This window comes from Zootoca vivipara, chromosome 1 (genome assembly GCF_963506605.1).
Source record: "Zootoca vivipara chromosome 1, rZooViv1.1, whole genome shotgun sequence".
Lineage (NCBI taxonomy): Eukaryota > Metazoa > Chordata > Lepidosauria > Squamata > Lacertidae > Zootoca > Zootoca vivipara.
The window spans coordinates 81,393,001-81,405,902 of NC_083276.1; the positions used below are offsets into that span (position 1 = coordinate 81,393,001).

At 44.4% G+C, this 12,902-nt stretch overlaps 1 protein-coding gene across 1 annotated transcript; it reads right to left on the reverse strand.

The window, feature by feature from the left end:
• Nucleotides 1–381: 381 nt before the first annotated feature.
• On the reverse strand, nt 382–8,953 carry FAM111A (FAM111 trypsin like peptidase A). The gene is made up of 3 exons (XM_035126056.2): nt 8,820–8,953; nt 7,351–7,442; nt 382–3,501 (listed from the first exon to the last, which is right to left on the reverse strand). Exons 2-3 carry the CDS (start codon nt 7,420–7,422, stop codon nt 1,726–1,728), a joined length of 1,848 nt encoding a protein of 615 aa, XP_034981947.1. The 5' UTR covers nt 7,423–7,442; nt 8,820–8,953; the 3' UTR covers nt 382–1,725.
• Between the last annotated feature and the right edge of the window lie 3,949 nt (nt 8,954–12,902).

The window sequence follows — 12,902 nt, forward strand, 5'->3', positions numbered from 1 at the left end:
AAGAAAACCCTTCATTATCTCTATAATACCCGTTACATTACAAGTGCTATTGGTCTTCTTGGTTCATGAGCTTTCCAGTCAATTTTGCTATTTCAACATAGTCCAACAGTTTGATTTGCCATTCTTCTCTGGTAGGGACTTTATCTTCTTTCCATCTCTGGGCTAATAGCATCTGTGCTGCTCATATTGTACATCTTCAATAAGTTTTCTTGTTTAAGTTCCTATTACCAATAATAAATCGAAAGCAACTGAACTTGATTGAGAACACGTTGGTTCAAGGAATTTAGAGGCTTATTGATTGAAGCAAAGGACAGAAAGAACTCTAGTAAATAATAAGTGAAACTATGATGTAATATAGGAAAATGAATTATGAATGCAGTCTAAACACTTTAAATTAAAAAATGATAATTAACAGCACATTCCAATTCCCTGAGAGTTAAGAAATTCAATGGTATTTTTATTTCTTTTGGATAAGAGAGTATTGGAGAGTTATAGCATGTTTTATTCAACAGATATATAAGCAGAATGTGAGGGGAGGTTTTAATGAGTGTGTAGTAATATACATGGCTAAGCAATCATGTAGTAGCCTGCTAATCTGTATTCACCCCTTATTTCAGTTTATTTCACTTCTTTTGTCAACACACTTTGTGACAAGGAAAATGGGGTAATTTCCTTACTTATTTTATTAAAACAATACAAATTCTACTACAATGATTTTCCTAAATCCACACACCCATTTAATCTCACTCATACTCTTTGCACCCTTAACTTATCAACAACCCTGGTAATTGTGGGATATAGGCATGGTTGAAAGCCAGTCAGATAATAGCTACTACATCAAATATATTAATTTGTGGGGTCTACTTGACTCCCCAGTATTCTCCAGAGCTTAGAGCACTGAGACAAGTGAGGAGACAGCTTGAATGCAATTGAACACCGGTGAAGGCTCATCATTTAGCCAGCTGATACTTTGCTGACTCCATTGAATCTTCACCATGCTGCCTGACAAAGCTTTTCCAGGTGGTATGGGGCCTTTTACAGTCTAGCATGAAGGAGCTAGAAGAACTGACACTAGATTACTGTGATTTGTTTGTAAAGCATTTTGAAGATAAAAATTGCTTGCATCTGCCAGGACCTTGAATTCACTGTTACAGCAGATGAATCTCAAGGGGTGTCCAGAGCAATGTCTACGGTAGTCCTGTTATGTTGGATGAGTTTCAGTTGGTAAGGCTTGAGGATGTGTACAAGGTGCTTGGATCTGCACTTGCACTCTAGACTCTTGCCCCTCTTGGCTGATAAAAACTAGCAGGGAAGAGAAAGCTGGCTGGGTCAGGGAGGTGGTTTAATGCCTCCTAGAAGCAGGCGGTAGCAAGGCCATTCCTTAAGAAACCCTCCCTGAATGCAGAAAGCCTAAGTAATTATCAGACACCAATCTCCCCTTCTTGGGTGAGGTTCTTGATTGGGTCGGGGACCAGATCCATGTGCTCTTGGAAGAAACTGACTTTCTGTTCTTTCTCTTTTATCTCTCAGAGGCTTTCAATACCATCAACCATATTATCCTTCTGAACCGGATGTCCAACCTAGGGTGGGTGGCACTGCTTTGAAATGATATATGATACATGTTTTTAAAAGCGTTGTATATAATGAAGCATAACTATTTTTAAAAATGCAAAATGCATATCCTCCAAACTTCAGACTGAAGTGTCATCTTAGAACATAGATCTTTTAATCCACATCCATAGGTTCAACAGGCAAAGTAGCCTCTTCTGTATCATGAGAGGCTTGTACGAAAGGACCAATTTCAGAGTCATACCAATCACCATGATTCGTTTTAATTTCTGAGAGGATTGATGTCATCAAAAAGCCAAATTCAATTATGCTGCGCTCATTTGAGTTCTTTCTATAAACGTAGCCAGCAGCATGCATTGCAACAAGATGACCATGTCTATCAAACACAGGTGAACCTGAAGACCCCCCGAAAAAAGATGTATCATAGGCTAGTACATTAGGGTTCTTTAAATCAGTTAAGAAAACTTTTGGATTGAGCATATGGACACACCTCTGGGGACCCTGACCACAGTTGGCACTGCTGCATTCTGCCTCTGTACCCTGCTGCCAACGACGAACAGATTCCTTCTGTCGCTCAACCACAGTGACAACAGAACAGGTATCCAGAGACTTTGTTTCTCCACCTGGGTGACCAATGATGTAAGTAAGACCATCAAATGGTGGAGGGGAAATTAACTTTACGAAGCCTGTAGGAAGTCTACTTTTGTTTCCATTTTCCTTCAGTTTCAGGATGGCAAAATCAAGATCTACACTGGATATTTCAAACCACTCCTCAAGTGAAAAAAAGTCTTCCTTTTCAGGGTGGTTTTCTTCATAAGAGAAAATCACCTGGGCCTTCTTGCTGATTTCAGATGCCCATTGCTTTTCTTCAATCCCTTCTCCAACGATCATTCTTACCACATGATGGCAAGTTAGTATGTACCTATTACACAACACAAAGCAAGTAGCAGAACCCTCCTTTCCAGAAATGCCCCACTCAATGTACCCAACTGACTGAGTGAGATTTGCCTGCATCTTTAACATCTTAACCGTTATGGCATTGCTTATCTCCTTGCCATAGTTTACTCTGCAAACCCTGAGGACCTCCTTTTTACGCTTCTGTGCCTTCTTGGTTTTTGCAAAGAATCTATCCATGATCTCCTCTTGATCCTTTAAGCCAGGATACAAACTTAGGAGATCACTTTTAAAATAATGACAGGTTTGGAGCTGCCTCCCATGAGACTCCTGGGCAATCTGTTGGCTATTTGGACCACCACCAGATTTCGCACATTTCGTCATTTCCACATAAAAGATCTTGTTAGATAAATCGTTAACTGAATGAGTGTTAGCTATGGCCTTGCTATCCTCCATCAGTACCCAGTTTTTTTCCTCTAGCTCAGGCTTGAAACGACCATCACTGCACAGGGCATCTTTTATGCTTTCTCCTTTCGGTGCAAAGACACACAGCTTGCAGTATTCCTTAAGAAGTTGACGGCATCTAATCAACTTACTGCTTTGTGCCGGCTTGGGGTCAATGTAGAACAAAATACATTCCTCCTCCCTGTTTTCATGCTGGCGATACCGTAACTCAGCAGAGTCCCCAAGTTGCTGACCCCTATAACATTTCATTACAAAATGGGAGCCATCCGGCATACACTTCAGAGGCATCCCCAGATTAATGCAACCATTAATCCCTTTCTTCCCTATTAAGTAGATCTCTTTGCCTTTGCTTTTCTCCATATGGGTGCAAATATCTCTTGTTGCCTTGAGGGCAGAAAGCACACTGTCATGGGGACTGCCTTTCACCACGTGGTCCTTCCCATCATCACCTAAATTCACAGTGAATTCTCGTTCTTCCATTGATTTCTCACTGCTAGGAAGCGTGTTTCTTGTAGGATGATTTCCAGTTTCTTTCATAAGAGTGGGTGCACTTGAGCTTGCCTCATTTCTGTGCTGTAAAAAAAAGGGGGAAGTCAACAAATAAAATATTTTCTTTGTGTTTTTCTTAAAAAAAACACACACATGCTTGTAGATGGTAGCTGCTTACATGTAGACCATGGCAGGAATACCAGTGAGCATACACCAATTGAAAAGTGGGGAGCTGGGCTGAAGTCTGAAGAATACAGGAGCAGCACTGCTACCAGACGTGCTCCTGGCATAAAAGGGAAACAACAAATAGGGTGGACGCTCGGGTTGCGAACGTGATCCGCGCGGGAGGCACGTTCATAACCCGCGTCTGCGCACGCACAGGTCGCAATTCAGCGCTTCTGCGCATGCACAAAGCGTGATTTAGCGCTTCTGTGCATGCGCCAAAACCCGGAAGTAACCCGTTCCAATACTTCTGGGTTCGGCACAGAGCGCAACCCAAAAAAACACAACCTGAAGCAGCAGTAACCCAAGGTTTGACTGTACAGTTGCATGGCACCTTCTCTTACTTGATTCCTAATGAGTCACAGTAACTCTGTTGCATCTGCTACTACTCATGAGTAGCTCCATGTTTCCTTGGTGTACACAGCTATTTATGCTACAATTCATCTGGCCCAGAGGCAACAAATGCTCCTACATTCCTGCTTCACCAGCAAGGCTTCCAGAAGTGACCAATGGAAAAGGGTCGTGAATGGGTTTGCCACTTATATACAGTGGTACCTCTACTTACGAATAACTCTACTTACGAATGGAGCTCTGTCCGCCATCTTGGATGCGGTTTAGATAGGATTTTTTCTACTTACGAATTTTTTCTCCCAATGCATTCCTATGGGATTCGACTTACAATTTTTTTCTACTTACAAATGTGCGTTTGGAACGCATTAAATTCATAAGTAGAGGTACCACTGTATACTGTATATATGAGCAAGGCTCTCATGCCTTTGAAAACTTCTATACAAACATTGCAAGTGGCATAGACATATCAGCACAGGATTGTGGTGAGGAGAGCTATTCCTATTACTCTGCTGTGATGCAGCTTTGAAAGGCAAAGGGGGTACTGTAAAAACAAATAGCATACCTTACATTTCTTTGATGAAAATAGGGACAACCTATTTAACAACAACAATAAATTCTGGAGCTTACCACACACACTAAAACATAATACAGTAAAGCATTAAACATTTTTAAAACTTCCCTAGAAAGGGCTGCCTTCAGATGTCTTCTAAAGCAGTGTTTTTCAACCAGACCCGCAGTGGGAAAGTTCGCTTCAGGTTAAGTACGCTTCAGTTTAAGTACTCCGTGGACTGTCTGGAACGGATTAATCCAATTTCCATTACTTTCAATGGGAAAGTTCACTTCAGGTTAAGTAGACTTCCGGAACCAATTGTGTACTTAAACTGAGGTACCACTGTACAGTCATACCCCAGTTTAAGTACGCCTCGGTTTGAGTATTTTCAGTTTAAGTACTCCGCGGACCTGTCTGAAACAGATTAATCCACTTTCCATTACTTTCAATGGGAAAGTTCGCTTTAGGTTAAGTACGCTTCAATTTAAGTACTCCACGGATCGTCTGGAACGGATTAATCCACTTTCCATTGCTTTCAATGGGAAAGTTCGCTTCAGGTTAAGTACGCTTCAGGTTAAGTACAGACTTCCGGAACCAATTGTGTTTGTAAACCGAGGTACCACTGTAATGGTACCGCTTCAGACAGGTCTGCGGAGTACTTAAACTGAAAGTACTCAAACTGAAGCTTACTTAAACCGAGGTATGACTGTACAGTGGTACCTCGGTTTATGAACACAATTGGTTCCGGAAGTCTGTTCATAAACTGAAGCTTCATAAACTGAAGCGAACTTTCCCATTGAAAGTAATGGAAAGTGGATTAATCTGTTCCAGACGGTCTGCAGAGTACTTAAACTGAAGCGAACTTTCCCATTGAAAGTAATGGAAAGTGGATTAATCCGTTCCAGACGGGTCCACGGAGTACTCAACCTGAAGCGTACTTAACCCGAAGCATGGATGTAATTGGTTCCGGAAGTCTGTTCATAAACTGAAGCGTTCATAAACTGAAGCAAACTTTCCCATTGAAAGTAATGGAAAGTGAATTAATCCGTTCCAGATGGGTCCGCGGCATTCATAAACTGAAAATTCGTAAACCGAGGTGTTCGTAAACCGAGATTCCACTGTATTATAATTAGACAGTCTTTTGGCTAATGCAACTGACCAAACTCTGGCATACCAAGACTCAATACTTACCAATTTCCATCCATGCAGTAGTCAATAGAAAGGCTAACAGATCTTCACTTGATGGTCTCTAAGTGGGGATTATCTCTATCCCCAGCAGTGCCAGAGCAGGAGATATTTCAAATCTTATTCCATAGGTTAGATTGATCTGCACCCTTGATTACTGACTTTTCTTGCTTGCCTCAATGGAGGATAGAGGGGTGTGTGAGAGTTTGTGGAAGTGGTTAAACTTACCTTTGATGTAAGTTCCGGACCTGCCTACCATGTGGCTCCCTGAAGGAAATGTATCCTTTCAGCTGAAAAATGTTCCCCTGCCCTGCCCTACCTACTGCACCGCCTTCAAGAGTAAAAGAAGCAGGTTCTGAGCTGCCCTGGGTAGTACTGGTGTGCTAGTTAGTGAGTCATGCAAGTGAAATGCATAGGGCAGGTGCCGAGGTTTGCTAACTAGGCCAAGAACCAGCAACCACTGGCAATCAATCAAATGGACACAGAGAAGGATGGGATGAAAAGGACAGGGCAAAAAGAGAGCAATCTTGGGGCTACCCAATTCACAGTAAGCATCTACAGGCCCTATGTGGTTTTGTTCCTCAGTGCAACAACATAGCTTAGCTTTAATCCCTAGACCCTACATAAGAGTTGGATGGAAGCTTTTGTCTACTTCTGCTTTTTGCATGCCCCTCCTCTTATGTCTGCGCATTCAGCAAGAATGACCATAGCGAGGTGATACAGTACTGTATTTCAATTGTGCACATGCAGGCTTCTCTGGAATATGCAACTATATGTGCCAAGGTATCCTCACTAAAGGGACCCAGGTGGCACTGTGGGTTAAACCACTGAGCCTAGGGCTTGCTGATCAGAAGGTCGGCAGTTCGAATCCCTGTGACAGGGTGAGCTCCCGTTGCTCGGTCCCAGCTCCTGCCAACCTAGCAGTTCAAAAGCATGTCAAAATGCAAGTAGATAAATAGGAACCGCTACAGCGGGGAGGTAAACGGCGTTTCCATGTGCTGCTCTGGTTTTCCAGAAGCGGCTTTGTCATGCTGGCCACATGACCTGGAAGCTATACGCCGGCTCCTTCGGCCAATAACGCGAGATGAGTGCGCAACCCCAGAGTCGGTCACGACTGGACCTAATGATCAGGGGTCCCTTTACCTTTACCTTTATCCTCACTATAGGCATTTGAGCTGCATACATGGGCATCAAAGAAAAACATACACACCACCATTGCTCCTGTATTGCTCCTGCCTGCAGCCCTGCTCCTCTTTCTTGTACAACACAGGAGTAAAGAATGGCGGAATAGGGCTTCCGCCTGTCAGACATCTCATTACTTGCGTGTGGCCCCATCACTCCACTTGCAAAAGAGGACACAAACTTGCATATGACACAAACTATGCTGATGTTATGCAAATTTTTGTCCTCTTCCATGTGACATGGAAAGCTTGATCCACATACAGTATACTGGACCCAGAAAATCATTCTGACACTCACACATCAGGCTAGTAAACGAAAGTAGACAGTGGCAGTATTTAACCAGCAATAATTGTTACAGACAGCAAATAAAAATATTCAGTAACCACCCCTTATGTTCTTTGGAAGACTGAGGTTAGGTAATCCCTTTTCCAAATAAGTCATACCTTCAGATAAGAAAGGATATTTCCATCACTCTTTCTTGTAATGGAATTCTTCTTCTTGCTATGGCGCTTCATATTTACTCAAGCAGATACAGCTAAGGGGGGAAGTTACCAGATTCAGAGATCAGTGAATTGGCAGCTATTTGTTCTTTTTACACTTTATTTTTTTTAATAAACGGATGATACATACATTATATACATTAACAATGAACAATAACAGCTGAAACAGCAGCCCGTGAGGTAGAGGGTAGCGGCGGGGAAGAAGCTGAGCAGTGGGGCTATAAGTGAGCGGGCATTTTGCAAAAGGGGAGAGGGAGAAACCTCTTTGGGGAGCGCTCCCGCTCATAGCTGCCAAGTTATCCCTTTTTTTAAGGGATTTCCCCTTATGCTGAATAGGCTTCCTCGTGAGAAAAGGGAAAACTTGGCAGCTATGCTCCCGCTTCTCCCGGTGGAAGCCGGCTCCTCCATTTCCCCCTCCATCTTTCTCAGCGCCTGGACGCCTTAAGCTGATAAGGAAGCCGAGAAGCCGAGCCAGGAGCAGCGGCTGCGGCGGGAGAGCGTGTGCGAGGACGAGCCGTCAACAGACGTACACGGCTAGGGGAGTCTCAGTCGCGCAGGCGCCATTTCGCTTTCCTAAGAATAAAAGTTTTCCTGGTCTCGGTTTGGGCGGGAAGAGGACTGCGAAGGAGGAGGGAAGAGAAGGGAAGCGCCCTAGTGTTTTCTAATTGGGGATTGCCTCCTCCCTCCTTCTCCTCAACCTGTGGAAGGACCAGACTCAAATTCCTCTCCTCTTGACTCCTCAGCAAACTTTCCCTCCTTCTCTCTCCCCTTCCCCTCTCTCTCCCCCCCCCCACTGAAGTTTTTTAGGGGTGAAAGGCTTGTCTGGAAATCACCTGGAGGGCTGCTGAGATTTCGTGCTAGTGTTGCTGAGAGAGGAAAGTTGTGTGAGGAAGGTAAGGGGGGAGAGAGCAAGAAGGAAGGAAGGGCAGGTGCCACCATGAGGACTTCCAGGGGGGTGGGTGCCCTTGACTAGGGGGCGCAATCTGGACGGTTCTGCCAGGCGCGCAATATCACCTAGCTACGGCTCTGTAGGCAGACTCAAGCCGTAGAGAGACTTGCAGCGGCTCTCTCCTAACATAGGAAGTTACCCCTCCTTCTCCAGCCCAAATCAGTGCCAGATTTACGTATAAACTGGCTAAACAAGTTATAGCTTAGAACCCCACTCTCTTGGGGCGGGCCCAAAAAATTAAAGGAAAAAAAAACTGGGCGTACATTTCCAAAATATAAGATAAAAAACAAATAAAATAAAACCTACATTCAGCAACAGTGTTATGATGTAAGTAATGGGCCCCGCCTGCTAACCTGCTCCCTACAATATCACTGTCCAAGCAGATTCCTGGGATTTAGCCAAGAATTGGGATGGGGGGGGGTGCGACTACAAGCCTCACTTGTAGCAGCAGGGACTTACTTACCCGAGCCTTCCCAGTCCACCCACCGCGCGCTGGCAAGGGGAGTGTAGGAGAGTCCGCCCCTTTAACGTCAAAGTGATACCTCGGGGCACAGACGCACAAGGAGCGTGAAAGAAGCTATAGGCGGCCTTTTTCTCCCTGTTTCAAATTTCGCGGCAAGAACGTCCAGAAAGAAGCGGGAAGTCGAAGAGGGGCGGGAGTTACTGGGGCATCACATGTTTCTATTGGATTACAGGGCGCGATCCCGGTTCTATTCGAAATACGTAATTTGATTTCCCATAACCCGCCCAGTGCGTTTCTCCCAATGTGGTGAGGGTTTAGGTACCTTCGGGTTCCTCCGAAGCTGGAGGTTTCCAGGCAAGCTGGAATTTACATAGTGATAAACAGCAGTGAACGGAGTGGAAAAGATAAAACGTGGAATGCAAGGTAAGAAGACGCTGCGATGCCAAGAAAAGGGGAAAAGCGACAGCCGAAAAACGAAACAGGAAGTCCTCGTTTTACTATTTGCCTAAGCCCGCCTTGCCATAGACGACCGTGCTAAATCGGGCGAGATTTGTCTAGGCTTGTAACGCAGCTAAATGGAAGGAGTGCTTGCAGTTACCCCTCGCCGCCTTTCGCGGGTCGCAGCAGCAGAAGGGCCCGAGGAGATGAGCGATTCCCCAAAGAACCTGCTTTTTGGGTGTTCTTTTTAATTTACCGCGCTGCAGATCCTGGAGCTGTTGTAGCATCTGATCCCACATCTAGTTCTCTTTCCTGCAAAAGAGTCCTACAAAAGCATAAGTCAAATATGAAGAAGAAAATCCAAGTGCTAATGGGAGGAAGATATTTCATGTACTGTATTGTTGAAGGAAACAAACCTGTGTGCTCTTATTTACAACACATCACCAAAGCTGTTATTTAATACAGTGGAACCTCGGTTTATGAACACCTCGGTTTATGAATTTTCGGTTTATGAACGCCGCGGACCCATCTGGAATGGATTAATTCATTTTCCATTACTTTTAATGGGAAAGTTCGCTTCAGTTTATGAACGCTTCAGTTTATGAACAGACTTCCGGAACCAATTACACCCATGTTTCAGTTTATGAACGCTTCAGTTTAAGTACTTCGCAGACCCGTCTGGAACGGATTAATCCACTTTCCATTACTTTCAATGGGAAAGTTCGCTTCAGTTTATGAACGCTTCAGTTTATGAACAGACTTCCGGAACCAATTGTGTTCATAAACCGAGGTACCACTGTACTCTTCTCTGGAACAGAATTAAAGAAAGAACAAGCTAACCACATTAAAATGACACCTTCCATGAACTTAGGACATTGAGTGACACCCAACAAAGTCATGGCCAGAGTAGACCCATTGAAACCAATGGACCAGCTCTGTTATTAACATTAGATATCACCTGCTACACATAAAATAGGAGAATCTTATCTTCACAAACCCGAGGGTCAGTGACAGCAGGAATGGATTTATTACTCAAACAATTTCCTGGAAAGCTGTTTTGTTGAATATGAAGCACACAAGTTGCTTGCTTTTCACGACTTCTGCCTGTAGATGATGCTGTAAAACATCTATTTACTGTTCTGCATTTGTTTTGTTTGCTTGTTTTCCTTTCTTTGCTGTCCTGTAAATAAATCTGAAATTCAGATAAAAGTCTTTGTTCAGGGGCAGGGGAATTAAGAGAAATCAATTAAACCATATCCTATTGATACTAGAAGTGGTGAGAAACCAGGACAGCTGTGCTTGCGAATATAACAAGAGCCTTACTTGGTTAAAGGACCATCTAGTGTAGCATCCTGCTCTGACAGTGGCCAACTAGCAGGAACCCAGAAGGAGGACTTGAGTATAATACCCCATTCCTGGTCCCCAGCAACAGGTGTTCAGGGGCATACTGCCTTCCACAGGTGAGGTGGTAGCTATTGCTAGCCTTTAGGGCAAGAGAGGGGCACTGGTGGGGCAGAGTTGTGGAACCACCTGAGCAGTGGCATCATGGACTCTACTCTAACCTGCTGTTGTTATTGCTGATATCATTTATGTTATTTTCTCCTTTTTATATCGAATTCATTTGTAACTGAAAGTCAATAAAACACTTTTTTTAAAGTGTTGCTGACGTCCTATGAACTCATCAGTTAGTATTCATACATTATTCTGCTGATGTTATTGTACAGTGGTACCTCGGTTTAAGTACACAATTGGTTCCGGAAGTCTGTACATAACCTGAAGCATACTTAACCTGAAGTGAACTTTCCCATTGAAACTAATGGAAACTGGATTAATCCGTTCCAGACGGTCCGCGGAGTACTTAAACTGAAGCGTACTTAACCTGAAGCGAACTTTCCCATTGAAAGTAATGGAAAGTGGATTAATCCATCTCAGACAGATCCACGGAGTACTTAAACTGAAAGTACTCAAACTGAAGCGTATTTAAACCGAGGTATGACTGTATTCCTTTTGGTGACACTGCTGGCTTGGATCTTTTGAAGCAAGAACATCTAACCTACACAGCTGCAGTTGTGCAGATGAGGAGAATGTGAGAGATACTAGTGTATTTCACAAAGTCTCCTTCCTTAAAGCAGTTTCAGAAGAGTCTGCTCATTCTATAATTGCCATGCACTGATTGAAAAAGCAGCCAGCGCAACCTTGTTCTCTTGGACTCTTGGTCCCTTTGGTATCATTGGCTGGTGTATCTTTCTGGGTTGCCTGGCTAGAACGGTACAATGTTATGATGGCTCCAGTCCTTCCTGGAGGGATGAACCCAGAAGGTAGTGCTGGAGGGATGAACCCAGAAGGTAGTGCTGGGGAGCTTCTGTTCCACCCATGGCCTTTGACCTGTGTGAGATGCCTCCTGGCTCCATTTTGTCTCTCCATGCTCTTTAATATCTATATAAAGCCATTGGCAGAATTTTTCCAGAGGGTTGAGCTAACGTCCAAACATCTCAAACACCTCTCTCCCTCAACCTACTACATATTCCCAGAGAGGCTACAGGTAGTTTTTGATAGGATGGAGATACTGTGGATGAGAAAAACAGCTGGTGGAGAGGTATAATTGGTACTGGATGGTATTGCACTTCTCTGGGAGGATTTCTTGTGCTGCCTGAGGTTTCTCCTGGTCTTAGGATGTGAGTGGCGCTGTGGTCTAAACCAGTGGTCCTCAACCATGGGCCTCCAGATGTTTTGAGACTACAATTCCCATCATTCCTGACCACTGGTCCTGCTAGGTAGGGATCATGGGAGTTGTAGGCCAAAAACATCTGGAGGCCCAAGGTTGAGGACCACTGGTCTAAACCACTGAGCTTCTTGGGCTTGCCGATTAGAAGGTCAGCGGTCCAAATCAGCACAAATGGGGTGAGCTCTCGTTACTCTGTCCCAGCTCCTGGCAACCTAGCAATTCGAAATCTAGGCGGGAAGGTAAATGGTGTTTCCGTGTGCTCTGGTTTCCGTCACGTGTTCCATTGTGCCAGAAGCGGTTTAGTCATGCTGGCCTCATGACCTGGAAAGCTGTCTGTGGACAAATGCCTGAAGCGAGATGAGCACCGTACCCCATAGTCACCTTTGACTGCACTTAGCCATCCAGGAGTCCTTTACCTATACCTTTTCCTGGTCTCAGCACTATCAGCCTAAGGTGCAGGTGACATTGGTGACCAGGAGCATTTTTAAAATTTGTTTTGTCCAATTCACCAGCTGTGCCCCATCTGGGGAAAGCAGATCTTGCCCCAGGCATTCATGCCACAATTACATCCAGACTAGACTACTGTAATGTCTTCTGCAGGGGGTTACCTACAGAGATGGTTTGGTAGCTTCAGGTACTGTACTGTAAAATGCAGCCTCCTGCTTGCTTGAGGGGGAACTGCAGTCGGAGTATATAATTTGATTCTGCACCAGCTGAGCTAGTTGCCAGAGTGTGCTTCTGACTCCAAGTTGTTGTTGTTGTTGTCGTTTAGTCGTGTCCGACTCTTCGTGACCCCATGGACCAGAGCACGCCAGGCACTCCTGTCTTCCACTGCCTCCCGCAGTTTGGTCAAACTCATGTTCGTAGCCTCGAGAACACTGTCCAACCATCTCGTCCTCTGTTGTCCCCTTCTCCTTGTG